This window comes from Cynara cardunculus, assembly GCF_001531365.2.
Source record: "Cynara cardunculus var. scolymus isolate 2C chromosome LG 17, CcrdV1, whole genome shotgun sequence".
Taxonomy (NCBI): Eukaryota; Viridiplantae; Streptophyta; class Magnoliopsida; order Asterales; family Asteraceae; genus Cynara; species Cynara cardunculus.
The window spans coordinates 23,729,829-23,744,872 of record NC_037544.1 but is presented as its reverse complement, the minus strand read 5'-3'; the positions used below and the strand labels follow the sequence as shown (position 1 = coordinate 23,744,872).

The 15,044-nt window shown below is 35.7% G+C and overlaps 1 protein-coding gene across 3 annotated transcripts; it reads left to right on the top strand.

Annotated features, from left to right (window-relative positions):
• Positions 1 to 255: 255 nt before the first annotated feature.
• On the top strand, positions 256 to 11,039 carry LOC112500686 (titin-like). 3 transcript variants are annotated; one of them, XM_025104234.1, is made up of 11 exons: positions 256 to 1,876; positions 4,992 to 5,077; positions 5,183 to 5,228; positions 5,337 to 5,487; positions 5,572 to 5,622; positions 5,696 to 5,746; positions 6,570 to 6,642; positions 6,776 to 6,827; positions 6,982 to 7,125; positions 7,213 to 7,332; positions 9,315 to 11,039. In XM_025104234.1, the coding sequence occupies exons 1-11, from the start codon at positions 1,823 to 1,825 to the stop codon at positions 10,785 to 10,787; spliced, it is 2,301 nt and encodes a 766-aa protein (XP_024960002.1). In that variant the 5' UTR covers positions 256 to 1,822; the 3' UTR covers positions 10,788 to 11,039. The 3 variants fall into 3 exon arrangements, with proteins under 3 accessions (XP_024960002.1, XP_024960004.1, XP_024960003.1); XM_025104235.1 differs by having other exon boundaries at positions 257 to 1,876; positions 6,582 to 6,642; XM_025104236.1 differs by lacking the exon at positions 5,696 to 5,746 and having other exon boundaries at positions 6,582 to 6,642.
• The last annotated feature ends 4,005 nt before the right edge of the window (positions 11,040 to 15,044 follow it).

The following is a 15,044-nucleotide window of genomic DNA, read 5'->3' as shown; positions in this document are numbered from 1 at the left end:
AGATTGATGCTTATGTTTTTCTCTTTTATCAGTTTGTCCATGTTGCTTAATCGTTTCACTTTCTTGGCAATTTCACAACACGAACCATGAAGGACCATTTTTGTTACACGGGGTTTTGGTTTATGTCCCCCAATTGCATCATTTTTGTTATATTTAAGGGACATTTTTTGTTTGATTGACTAGGTTCCAAAGCCCTTCAAATAGTTTATTTTGGTTTTTATTTACACATATAAGGGGCATTTTTTTGACTTTCCGCCGTGGGCATCCAAAATCTCAGGGCCGGCCCTGACCATCGATACGGGGACGGGGACGGGTTGAAGTGGGCTGCACATGGGTTGGCCAATCCAACGCTTACGGCTCAAAAAAATCTCAACCCAACCTAACAAAGCGAAACTGCAACCCGACCCCACCCAAACCGGGTTGGGTTGGTCGAGTTGAAAGTTCGGTAAATCATTTACCATCTAGCTAAGCATTTTGTTTAAACGAAGTAAAAGGGTTGATAACATAAAAAAAAGTGTGACAAACTCAGAAAAAGGTTGAAAGTTCCTGCAATAAAAAAGTAAAATTTCGGTTGAAATTGTTAGATATAATTTTGAATATAATAATTACGGATTGGTCTAATGTACATAAATTAATAAAAATCTTAATAATCATATTAAATCCTTAGTATAAACAGGTATCAACTTCATCATGTTGGGTTGTGTTCAAATTATCCTAGCTCAATTCCAACCAGTAGATATTGTTTGGCCAAATTTTGTATCAACTAAGTGTCGGCCGTCGGGTTACCTCGGCCAACGGGTTGAGAATTTTTGGGTTTTTTCGGGTTGGGTTGGTCATTTTTTGAGCACCCCTAGGTTGAACCAGGTGTGGCAGGTTATCTCTTTTAAGGTTTTTTTTGGATTTGGGATGGCCTGGTTGGTCGGTATTTTGAGCACCCCTGCATATATTATTAGGGAACCTGTGACCTTCTCCCACCCCAATTCTTCTTGACAAACATTCAAACCCAATGCCATTTTTGTTAAACTGTTGCGTCAAGATGTGGTAAGTTTTTATTTATATCATTGCATTAACAAAATCATCATTTTATAACGATTGTTTATGAACTCAGATCTGAATTCGTATTCAAGCTACCTCCAAATGAAGCTTCAGCCTTCAAGCTTCAATTTTTTCTTTTATCTCTCTGATTTTGCTACTAAAATTTTTATTATGTTGTACCTATGATAAATATAAGTCGTTTATGGTTTCGATTGCGGTCTCTATAAGCTGTAACAGGGGTTTCCACCCGCTGTTATTAACTAATGTCGCCATATACGGTGGTTACATGTCAAAGTTACCATCAATTTATCAATAGCGCATCCTCCAATCACACCAAAAACTAGCAAATCAATTTTAAACATTTATATGATGTTATTGGAAGCTTAAAAATAGGGTTATTACCTTGAACGAAGATTTACAGTCGAAGAACTCTAGGAAATTAGATCTTACAGCAACAAGAAATCAGATTTTTTTGTATAAGCTTTAGAGTTTTGGGATGAGATTAAGCACGATTTGTTTGCTATATTTATAGCCTTTTGAATGCAACAGAAGATCGTTAAGGATTGGAAGCACAAAGGAGTATCATTGTATGGGATTTCATTCCCTTACTAGTGGTTGCTGCATAACTGATATTATTTCGACCCCAAACAATGAATACTTCATTTTTTGTTTCTTTATTCAATATACACGAATACATATATGTTTACTGTTTTTTATATATGGGTTATTACAGCTCTTGAAGGGTTTTGTGGAAGAGAAAGGAAAGTGAAGAGCATAATCGAGTCAAATGGGCAGACCACCCAGTAATGGGGGCCCATCTTTCCGCTTTAATCAGGCCGAGGTCACTACTCTCTCCATTTTCTCGTTCATACTCAAATACCAGTGGTTAATTTATTTATCATATTTCGCCGAATTGGATTACTTGATCTTTTGTTAATCTTTTCGAAATCCCTAAAAATAATTTTTTGAAATGGTGAAATATCATTGGTTTTGAATGTTTTCTTTTCGCTAAAAGTCGTTCTTTAGCTGTTTTGTCTGATATATCTTGATTAACTAACATTAATAGTTGTCCGATTATCTTGATTAGGTAACAGTAATGGTGGGATTTTTGAAATTTGAATTGTTATTACTGCACTATCTAATTCGTCCTAAAGATGGAAAACATAATGTTTGTCTGATCATATGTTTTCATTATAATAACATGAATCAACACGTTTAAAAGATTATTTCTTTGGCCATCCTTACGTTCAAGAAGATAGTATATTTCGTCTTTAATGCCAAAAGGGCATCAAAACTTATGTGAATTCTTGGATTTTTGGTTAAAACTTGATTGAAACTTGGCGGTTGTTGATTTGTAACAAAATGCAAAACAAATATGCAAAATCAAGAAGAGTGCACCTCTTTTCTTTTTACAAAAAAGGGGAGGTTGTTCAATTATGATGGATGTTTTTCTTTGTCACTTTAAGGGTCAATGCATGTACACTTCACAAGGAGCCCTTCTAGTGTATCTTTGCTTGGAGTTGGTGCACATGGTTGTTCATCTCATACATCATCACTAAAGGGTTATAGATTGGTGATTGGAACATGGATTTGTTACATTGCATCTTAGGACTATATGTGAAGCACCAACGATGTGGGAAAGATTGAGAGAGAGAGAGCTAGCTGCTCATCAATGTTTCATATCATGTCACACATCTTCATTAACTCAACTGAATATGTGTCTTCACCCAAACTCTAGAATGCCATACATTCTATTAAACTTCAGGGATGCAACATACACAGTTTTCTAAGTGGAATTGGTCAAGAAAATCAGCTGTTGAAGAATTTCTGATGGCCTGATGTAGTTTTTGTCCTTGCTCTCTCTATAAGCATGAAGCAAACCTTAGTTATTGCCTTGTCTACAAAAATGGATTGCTAGTAGTTGTGGATTATAACTTATCACTTGTATACACACAACTCATGATGTTATGGAGCTTTTCACATAACGAAAGAGTTATTGTGCACTTTTTTTCCTAAATATTTTTAGCCAGGATATTTGCTGCATATATTTAATCTGTCATAAATAATTTGCGTGGTATAAAAAATAAAGGGATTGTACTATTTTTGGTGATAAAAGAACTCATAAGTATACAATATTGGGAACATTATATAAAGGTTCATTGTTATTTTTTCTTGCATATATAAGGAATCATTGTACTTGTTATAGATAATTTTTATAACAAGAGGTTGTAAAAGAAATATTGATTATGCTTTCTAGGTAAAAGAGAAGATAGAATCTATTGCTCAACAGAATATGAAAATTTATGGAAACAATTTCACTACATGTTTCCCACACTCCCAACTATAGCATCCTGAGGGCATCACAAAGAAGTGTATGAATTGGTCACAAGAGGTTGTTTTTAGGACTCTCGATGTTACTTTGTAAAAATGGAGGCATGGTTGCCGAGAAATATCATACTATATTATAAAGCATTTGACAAAAACTCTTAAAGACCATTTTCTATGCATTAAGTACTGTTTATTGATGCATATTACTTAAAATTCAAGATTACAAGTAAATTATGTGCAAGTACAACTTATTAAAGTTCCATGTTTGAATTCGTGTAAGTAACTGCAGATAAACATAATCAAATACATGATTAACATCTCATTTTAAATATAAAAAATTTAAAATGTATTTAGGATAAGAGTACTTGACTATTATTTTTATAAAAATTATATTATTCATCCAAAAAAAATTACTTCATTATTAAACCTAACTTAATAATAAAAATTTGAATTAAAGAAATTACATAAAAACAAGAACTTTTAACAGTTAATTTGATACTAATATCGGTATATTTTTTTCAACTTTTTATGATATTCTCAAGTTTTACATTTTATTCAAAAATAAAAATTATCGCTTTCTCAAAACCACATAAAACCATATTATAACATCGATAAAGACAAAATAAAACAAAACATTAAAATCGAGATGTATCTTGCTGCATTGAGCGAGTACTCTTCTAGTGTACTATAATGAAAGCCTTCGCTCCTTTTTTCACCTATGAAATGGAACATTTGGCTTTAAAAATGTGTAGGTGTTATGTGGAACACTTTATCTTAAACATGAGTATTAATTTTGTGATGATATTTCCGTGGCAATTTTCACGTGAGCCTAAACATACTTTGGTCTTTGTTGTAATAAATTTTGCTCTTATATTAGATGTAGCCAAGTAATCGGACTTCGGTTTTCTTTTAACTTCTTCAAAGTTTATCTGCCTGATGGAAACCAAACAAGGTCTTGCGGACAGAGTTGGGAGTTGTGTCCGTCATGGATAAACTGAGAGAGGGCAGATTGCAGTGGGTTGAACACATTTGCATGAGACTTATGGCGGCACCAGTGAAGAGAGTAGAAAGTGCGACAGTGGAGGATGGACATGCTTAGTAGGACGTGGGATGAACAACTAAGGATAGACATGGCAGCCTTAATTTTCGAGGACATTACTTCTGCTAGGAAGTTCTTATAAACGCATGATTAGGGTAGCGGACTAGATGTATGGAGCTGTAGCTAGCATGGACGGGAAAAAGGCAAGGCAGTTGGAAAGGTTGAGGGTGGGACGAGGAGTGTTAGGGAGCTGGCAAATAGGTTAACGTAGGCCTACGATAGATAGAGGGATATGTCCTTTTCCTTGTCTTTTTCTATGTTTCAATGTTACTCCTTTTCTTTTTCTTTTTCTGTTGCCTACTATTTACTATCTTTGTGCGTCTTCACAGAAACAATTGCCCTACTCTTTGAGACAGGTGTGCATACATCCTGCCCCTCCCAATTCTTTTTGAGTGGGATATACTGGGCTTGTTTGTTTCGGTTTTAAAGTTTATTTGTTTGATGATGATGATGTAAAAAGAGCATTGTTATATTGATAACTTCCAACTTTTTAACAAGTTGGTACTAGTAACTATTTTCTCCTTTGAAGATCGCGGAGATGGAAGCCATCTTGCAAGCACACAAAACGGCAATGCCTGTTCGTGAAGTTCTTGTTTCCCTAGCTGAAAAGTTCAGGTATATTATATCATGGAATTTAAGAATAAGCTTAATTTGTTTTGGGTAATGTTTCACTGTGTCATTATTGGATGTTAGATTCTGACATGGGATCTCTGTGTGTAGTAATTCTGAAGAGCGCTCGGGAAAGATTGAAGTTCAAATGAAACAAGTGAGTTGCTTATTTGTGCTGTATCTGTATGATAGTTACACATATATTCCCACTCTGATAGTAAACCATTACTCATAACGTTTTGGTGCATGTATACAACACTCATAGGTGTGGAATTGGTTCCAAAATAGACGATATGCAATCAGGGCTAAAGCAGCCAAATCACCGGGGAAGTTAAATGTAACACAAATGACCCGAGATGATTCAGCTATGGTAAAAGGTGTACCTCAGGCTACTCAACCACATGGCGCTTCTTCAGGTGAGTTAACTTGTACCTAAAGATGGAGTGTACTTTTTGCAGTATTTTTCTGTGCACAACTTATGTGCATTCTTGCTAATGCAGCCACTGTTAGATCTTTGCCACAAGCACCACAGCATCCAACTGGTCCTTCAGGTAGAACTAACCTCACTTTATTTTGAGATTTCAATGCCATTTGTTTGCTAATTTATATTCTGGATCGACTCAGCTGTGGTTAGAAGTTTCCAACAAGCACCACAACATCCAGCTGCCTTTTCAGGTAGAACTATCGTCTATCTTTGAAGTTTTGTCCATTTTCTCTTCTCTGTTTGTTTGTTACATGGACTTTGTGAAGACATGTGAATGGACTGGTTGGCACTATTTAATCCAGCCTGCATTCGAGCTTTTAGTACAGTCTATAAACGTATGGCTTGTTAATTTTGTTCACATGACACAATAGATTGTTTCTTACAACCATGAAGCCATACTATAATTTGATTTGTTGAAAGTTTTATGTTAAACATAAATGATTAAATTAAGATAGAAATAGTAAGATACTGGGGGTCTACATTCTATTTATGTTGTCTTTAGTGGTGAGGAGTAACTTGTCTTTCTTTACAAAGCATTGGCAACATAGAGAAGCCACTGAAATCCACCAGCTGGGATTTCGGGAGTCCTTTAATTTTTATATAGATAAAAATTCAGAGGACCTATCATCAAACATAGGATACACTTAAAGATACACCATCTTTTCTTCTATTGGAGGATGATTGCAAATTTGTGATATCAGTCTATCATCCTATTGAATGATTGTTAGTTCCTTTAGCAGGTTTGTCTAGAATAAAGTGGTGGCCTAACAATACCCTCTTATAAAGGGTAGTGATGATTAGGGTGTTACATTTTTTTTATTAATTACTTTTGTGAATGACATAGAGGAAATTAGAAGTGTAAAGTATGAATCAGATGTAACCCTTCATGTATAGCAAACAGCACCAAATATGCATCATTTGACTTTCACATATGTAAATACACATCTTGGAGTTATCTGAAGTTTGGCTGTCTGGTAGTCCATTTCATTACTATTATACTGTTTTTATCACCAGTTCAAAGTGCAGGAAGGGTTGCAGATAATTCTCAGATGGAGTATGAAGCTAAATCTGCTAGGGATGGAGCATGGTTAGTACCTAGAGATGTTTATTTAACCTTGATTAATTGACCACTTGATACTCGTGACCATTTCTTTGAGTGGTAGAAATAATAGAAACCTTTTTATGTAAACAACATTAATTATTTGCAATCTTCTTTTCAGGTATGATGTTTCAACCTTTCTATCACACAGGTCTCTTGAGACAGGTGATCCGGTAATTATAGAGCCCAATCAATGCTTGACTAGCCCAATTTTCGTTCTCTCTGATCCAATCTTCTTGTAGACAACTTCATTCTGCTATCTGATATCAGGAATATTATAGCATGTTTTTTTTATATAAACCTGTTTATTCATCTTTTCAAAATCAGGAGGTTCTGGTTCGATTTGCTGGTTTTGGAGCTGAAGAAGATGAATGGGTCATTGTACGCAAGAATGTTAGACAAAGGTCTCTGCCATGTGAATCGTCTGAATGTGTAGCTGTTCTCCCTGCAGATCTCATACTTTGTTTTCAGGTCTCTCCTCTTGAGTTTTCAAGATAATTATATTTTGTTTTGTTGAAAATTGAGAACCTCTTTTTAAAAGCGCTTAAACTTGTACAGGAAGGCAAGGAGCAGGCTCTTTACTTTGATGCCCATGTCCTAGATGCACAAAGGAGGCGGCATGATGTAAGAGGTTGTCGTTGTAGGTTTCTGGTGCGGTACGATCACGATCAGTCCGAGGTATGCGACTATGTATAAGTTTCAATTTTTGTAGGTAAATGTTTTTATGCCTTTTTCTTTATTTCCTTTTCTTTTAGTACCGAATAGGGGTGCTAACGAGTAGAGCAGATTCGAGCAAAAGGTTGTTCACTCGAATAAATAATACCAGGCTCGAACTTGAATAACTTTTTCAATGTAGGGGCTTGAGCTCGAATATTTTCTCAATGTTCGAGCTCGATGAAAATGAGATTGGTGTTGATCATCTTCCTTGGCCCCTTCCATTGTACTCTTCCCAGAATCATATTCTCAAGCCTGCTTATGCATCAATTGCTTGCTTTTCTCCCGTTCAACTATGAAAAGACTCACCACTGAGCACAGCCCGTTGGCTGTCTCTCCATTAGGGAAGTCCAAACTTTATACCCAAAAGTCTAGATCACAAATATACAATACATAATTGACTGGTTCATTGGAAACCGGAGTGCAAATGATATGTGGAAAAAACTAAATGCCAAATGGAAAACATAAGAGTGTTGGGGTATCACCCTAAAACAAAGTCAACTAGGGTTCCAAGTTGTTTAATAACCTAAAATTCCTGAAGTACAAGACATATTAAGTTTATACATTTTTTTTCTGCACTTTGTAAACCTTCTTAAACCTCTAGTGTTGCCAAGATATTCACCTAGAGTTTTAATCATGATTAGAATCTACATTCACTATAAATTGAGAATCTACATTCACTATAAATTGAAGTCTCTGCCTCCACTCTTCCATATATGATCAATCAGTCCCATGTCCTCATTGATTTTACTCCCTGCATTCACAAAGTTCTGACATACGTATCAGAGTCTCAATCGGTGGAAACCCTACGAGATAAGTTGTTTTTCCATGTGTTTAATGTATTTAGAACATGCTCCAACAGCCATGCACCCTCCTACACGAGTCCATTTTCAGTCACTATTGACTTGCTATTTAAGGTGCATCACATCTGAATGATCCTGTAATGAATATTCTTTGAGCATTTATGATCTTAGCATGCCAATGAAACAGCTGCACCACTTTGTGAAAATTAAAGATCCACTCAAGGACAAACACTGAGAGCGCAAGTGGATCTTGACTAGGACCCAGAAGTTACATAGAAAATGATTAAGATAGACATACAAATCATAATTGGGACCAAGACAGGGAAGATACAGTTGCCAGACTTAAGGGTCGATAGAAGACGAGACATCTAGACTAGCCCTACTAATTCCTAAGGTACATTTTGCCAACCAAAAGACAGATTTTAATTTATTGGACAGATTTCATTTCAGTTTTCCTGCCAACCAAGCACGTGGTCAAACCTGATTAAATTCCATTCTAATTAATTCAGATTCCAATTCCTTTGACGTATTTCATTTCTACAATAATCATTTTGGGAAACAAATGCCACTTAATCACAACCTCTCAGGATGCAAAGCTGGACCAAAGTAGTGATTTCCAAGACCCCTGCTGCTTGTTGGTGTTGGTGCGAACCTTTGCCACAAAATTCTGGATATATTGTTACATCGCTTGCCTCCATCAATAAAAACCTCCTCTTAATACATTTAATGCTCATATAGGGTTTTAAAACATTTCATATAAGAAAGAGAGAGATTGTGTAATGCTTGCTTTGATAAGATTAGTCCTTCCATTAAATGATATAAAAATATGCTAAGCGTTAATTTACAACTCTCGACCACCCTTTTCAAAGTGTCATATCTTTTTGGTCTGGCATCTACAGGGATCCGAGATGGTCCAAAGGTACCCTGAAGTGGTAAAAGTTACTGTTCCTACTTGAAGAGAATAGAGGCTTTTTTGTGATTTTTGACTTAGACTGACCAATCAAATTCAACTTCATAATGCTACACATAGAGTTATCTTGTTCGACCTATCCATATCAAATTTGAAAACTATAGATTTCTCCTCAAAGGTCAATTTTGAAGTATACTTTTCATTTTAATAATAGCTTTTCTTTTCCATTTCAGGAAATTGTGGCGCTGAGGAAGATTTGCCGCCGACCTGAAACTGATTATAGGCTGCAACAACTTCATGCCGTAAATGAGTCCCTTTCTGCCAACCAGAACAAAAATGGTGCCAATAATATACATACAGTCAGCACTTTGAGAGTCTATCCTCCGGCTGAAGTACAACAAAAGCAACATAAAGTTGAGCCAGTGGTTCCATCTTTGTCAGCCGAAGTACCACAAAAGCGCCAGAAAGTAGAATCAACTTTTCCGGCTCCTCCACCAGATGGATCACAAAAGCACTTCAAAGTAGAACCTGCAATGGTGGCTCTTTCAGGTGTACCACAAAATCAGCAAAGAGTACAACCTGCACCTCCACCTCGACCTCCATCTGAGGCGCCACTATATCCGAATAAAGTTGAACCCGTGCTATGTCTCCCATCAGACCAAGCATTAGTAGAGCCCCATAGAGTCGAACCTGTGGTTCCTTGCCCATCTGCCCAACCATCGTTAGAGCCAAATAAGGTGGAATCAGTGGTTCCTGTTCCATCAGCCCAAGATTCAGCAGAGACGCAAGTGGCCATCATGCCCACCTGCTCAGAAAAAGTCCCACTTGAGTTGCATCAAGTACAGCCAGTGATGCATGGTCCTTCAACTGAATTATCACCTACAGTAGTTGCACCAGTCGAACCCAAGGTAGCTGAATCACTGAAAGAGTCCATGGTGTCTGGCACTTCAGTTGAAGTACCATCAGAATTAGAACCTGCAGATGATGTATCAGTAGTTGCACAAATGGAAACCAAGATAGCTGAGCCACAGAAAGAAGAGCCTGTGGTGGCTGTCCAAGTACCATCAGAATTGCATGAAATACAACCCATGTTGTCTGGCCTTTCAACTCAAGTATCAGTAGCTGCACCACTGGAACCCAAGGTAGCTGAGCCACAGAAGGAAGAACTTGTGTCTGAAGTACCATCAGAATTGCATCAAGTACAACCCATGATGCCTGGCCCCTTAACCGAACAAGTATCGATAGTTGCACCCAAGATAGTTGAGCCACAGAAAGAGCCCATGACGCCTGGAGATTCAATCGAAGTAGGGTCAGAATTGCACAAAGTACAACCCATGATGCCTGTTCCTTTAACCCAAGTATTATTAGCAGTTGCACCAATGGAAGCCAATGTAGGCGAACCACAGAAAGAAGAACCATTAGAATTGCGCCAAGTACAACCTGATGAGCTTCATACAAGTGTACTTGAGGCAATAGAGACCAAACCCGAGGAATCTGTGACCACGGTGGAGGAAATAGAGACCAAAGCCGAAGAACCTGTTAACAGTGGTAATGTTATTGAGCAGCCAAAACTTGCAGAGGTTATGGAGGGTAATGTCGATGACGAGGAGCATGCAAAAGATGCTGAAAATGGCAACATAAATGAGGTCGGAGACCCGGAACTCCAAGTGGAAAATGCTGGTACAGTTGAGATGGAAGAAGGATGATTGATTATATGGTAGAGTAGAGATAGGTGTGTATTTTTAGGATAAGAGGATTTTGATGATCCTTTTCTTAGGCTTACATGGATGGGTTGTTTTGCGTTTACAATTATATCGTTGGTTTAGAATTAAAGTGAATGACGTTTTTAACTAAATAGAGTCGGTTTAATAATGTGTTTGTACAATGTTATGCTTGAGAAAATGCCAAAAAGAAACCTTTGTGGGGGACGTTACGTTATTCACTCAAAAAAATTGTTTGAATATGTATCATATCTGTAGTGATGTAACACGTTATTTATATAGGATCACCTTTATTTTAAGTGAACTATTCAATACAATGAAATAAATTTCGATTTTAATGTTTAGTTTTATTCTTTATCTCTACCAATATAATACGATTTTATATGGTACTGAGAAAACAGTAATGTTTTTATTTTTGAATTAAAATATAAATTTGAAGATAACATAAAAATTTGTAAAAAAAATAAGTCGCTAATAGTATCAAAGTAACTATTTAATAGTTCTCCTTTTTTACATAACTTTTTTGATTTAATTTTTTATTATAACTTAATTTAAATTTAATAACAAAGTAATTTATTTTTGGTTTGATAATATAATTTTTTATAAAAATAATAATTAAACATTCTGTTAGAACTCAATGATTATCTTAATTTTTAGATTTTTTATATTGAAAATAGATGTTTATCTTGTATTTGATTATGTTTATCAACAATTACTTACACGAATTTAAAAATGGAGCTTTAATAAGTTATACTTACGTAAAATTACTTGTAATCTTAAATTTTAAGTAATATGCATCAATAAATAGTACTTTATGCATAAAAAATGGTATTTGAGAGTTTTTGTCAAATACTTTATAATATAGTATAGATATGTTCTAGTAATTTTTTTCCTTTTTTATTTTCTCCTGATATTTTTTTTGAAAGGCAAAAATGAAGGACAAGGAAGAGAGCTTCGGCATGGTCATCACCCTCACCAAGCCAACCAATATATTAAAAAAACAGATTCAACAAGAAGCTAGACACAAAAAGATACAAGAATCCACCACAACAAGCGAGAACAAAAGGAAAACAAAACCAAAAACCGAAACCAAAGCCAGACAAAGAGACTAAACAAGGTAAGGAGAAGATGACTAACTATCCCAATTAAGAATAAGACCAAGACAAAACCCAAACCAAAGCCAGACAAAGAGACTAAACAAGGTAAGGAGAAGAGGATCAACTATCACAATTAAGAATGAACTTACGATTCCTATTCTCCATCCAAAGCTTGGATAAATTTTGAACCCAAGGAAATGGGTCTTCACCTTTCTTCTTAATTTTCGCATCATCTTCAGCATGAAAATTTTTATTCCGCCACTTCCAAAGTTGCCAAAGAGCCACAACGCAAATAGATAAGAAAGTCACTCCAACCTTGCAATGAGTGCCTACTTGATTGATTAGCATTTTAAAATCAGACACCGAAGATAGACACGAGGATTTAAGGTCCCACCAAGCCCATATTTTTCTCCAAAGAATGCTTAGCACCGAACAAGAAAAGAAACAATGATCCATTGTTTCAACACCTTTGCCACATAGGATGCACTCCAATGATTGTAACGGAATTCCTCTTTTTGAAAGATTAAATCTTACCGGGATAGCCTCTTTAAGAAAACGCCAAGTGAAAATATTTACCTTCTTTGGAATTAAAGAACTCCAAAAACACGGTTCATTGCTCCCAACGCTTGTATTGACCGCTCCTTGAATTAATTTGGACAAGAAGTTGACCAGAAAACCCTTTTCTTGTTCCAATTCCAAGATCACATATCCTCACCTGAAGTATTGAAAACCGCTTGAGAGAGATGCCTTTTTAAGGCTTGAAGATCATCTAAGCTTCTACCCCTAATCGTTGTTTTCCAATCCCAAGCACCACTCCAAGAACCATTAAATAAGTCCATCTTTCTTTGAAAGAAGCATTTTTATTCCTTTCCATAACATAAAGTCTAGGATATAGGTCTTTCAGCTTTGACCCTTGATCGATGCTCGCATCTTTCCAAAAAAAAGAAGAAGAATCTTTAGCAACCTTTTTCGAAAAACGATTGAATAACATTCTGACCTGTAACTTCCACCTTTTTGCACGTGTTGACAATAGAAACCTAAACACTATTTTCTCCTGATATTTAATCTTATAATTTAAATCTCTCATAATGTATAGGGGTTTAATTATTTAAAATTTTCAAAATTTATGAAATCCATCCTAAATCAATATTTTAAATATATTAATGTTATTAATCAATAAGATAATAATAATTATTTATTAAATGAAATTAATTATTTTTGTAGGAAATTCCATAAATTCTCTTTTCTCTCTCCTCTCTTTTCTTTGTTACATACACACAATTAAGTATTCACACATTGTAAAAACAATGCAAACAAATATTTTTTTACTAAGGTGTTCATAAATGTTAGATTTAGATTTATTAATTTGATTGGTGTTCATAATATGTTCAAAATTATATTAGATCTTCAGATTTCCAGTGTGTCAATAAACTATTTCTAAGAAAAATATTCACAATGTATTGACCTGCATATTCAATTATATGTACAAACTCAACTATTAGTACAAATATAAGAACCAATTAATTGAGATATAAATAAAAATTATGAGAGTTTATTTATTATGATTTGGATATTTATTGGAAGATTATCAAAGTTCATTTGTTGACCCTTGACTTTCCTAAGAAATAGGGTCTGGTCAATCTTTCGATGACAAACTTCTTAGAGATGAGAAATGAAGAAAGGATGTCATACCAGGCACGAGGGACCTGTTTTAACCCATAAAGAACTTTATCCAATCTATAGACATGATTTGGATATTTGGGGTCAAGAAACCCTGGAGGTTGTTCAACATAAACTTCCTCCTGAAGTTTCCCATTCAAAAAAGCGTTAGAAAGAGTCGAATAGCTTCGAGTCTAGATAATGGTGCAAAGGTTTTGTCATAATCGATTTCTTCTTCTTGCCTGTATCCTTGAGCAACAAGACGAGCCTTGTTTCGGGTTATATTTCCTTGTTCATATAACTTATTGCGATAAACCACTTGGTGCCTGTTGATCCTCTCTCTCAGTGATTTGATGATAATCCCTTTTCACTTATACATTGTATTTATGTTTCTGTCTTTTCAGTTCCAGTGATCATCACTGAACTTGTTCAGTGATCGCTGAAGAACTTGTATTGTAATTCAATCAGAGACAATAATTTTTCAAGAAGACAACACTCACACCAAAGAACCTTTAGCTGATGTCGAAGACTGAAACTGAAGATTAGAGACTGGTGAGTACGTGATCTGAATCGGTACTCAGTGATTACAAGTCTGTCTACACATGTGTGAAGACTGCTCAAGCCTTAGCGAATGCTGAAGAGACCTCCAAACAGTCTTACCTTATCTTTTTGCAAGCAGTCTTGTAAAATTTGTATTGATCTTCTCTATCAATATACATTTTAAATTTAAAAATGTTGTGTTTGTACTCATCCCCCCTCTACAAATTGTTTTACTTATCTTGTAGACCCTCAAGGGACCAACAAGTGGTATCAGAGCAGTGTTCTATCTTTTCTAAGTTGTTTATCTATTTTTCTGCATTAGTTTATTTATTTCTCTAGATAACTTTACATCTTTTAAATGGCTTTGCAAATTACAAACACACACACAAAAGACAATGGCTCTCTTGCCAAACCTCCCTGGTTCGTCCGTGACAACTTTAGTCTATGGAAAAACCGGATGTCCCTCTTTCTTGAAGGTGTGGATCATGAAATTCCACATTACATAGTAAATGGACCATATGTACCATTTGCTATTTCTCCGGCTGTTCCAGCAACAGCTACGACTGCCGCGATTCCTGAACGGCAGATTCCAAAGCTCCCTCATCAGTGGAGTGATGAAGACAAGAAGAAAATAGCTATAGACACTCGCGCTAGGTCTATAATAGCTATGTTTCTTCCTGACGAGATTTATCATTCTGTGATGAAGCTCAAGACTTCTAAATCCATGTGGGACACACTTTGTGTTCAATATGAAGGAACCACTTAGGTTCAAGAAACTAGAAAGATCAATTTAGTAAGACAGTACGAAAGCTTTCTCTGTGGAAAGACTGAAACACTTAATCAATGTTTTAATTGTCTCCTTATTGATCTAAGGGCTGTAGGCAGGGAATATTCCAATTCTGAAACTTTAACTAAGTTTCTGGAATGTCTTCCTGAGTCTTGGGAC

Excerpts from the sequence above, each read along its gene's own strand:
- LOC112500686 (XM_025104234.1), top strand. The coding sequence starts at position 1,823 with ATGGGCAGACCACCCAGTAATGGGGGCCCATCTTTCCGCTTTAATCAG. Across the intron at positions 5,229-5,336 it reads TTGAAGTTCAAATGAAACAA|GTGTGGAATTGGTTCCAAAA; the intron begins GTGAGTTGCTTA and ends CAACACTCATAG. Across the intron at positions 5,623-5,695 it reads GCATCCAACTGGTCCTTCAG|CTGTGGTTAGAAGTTTCCAA; the intron begins GTAGAACTAACC and ends GGATCGACTCAG.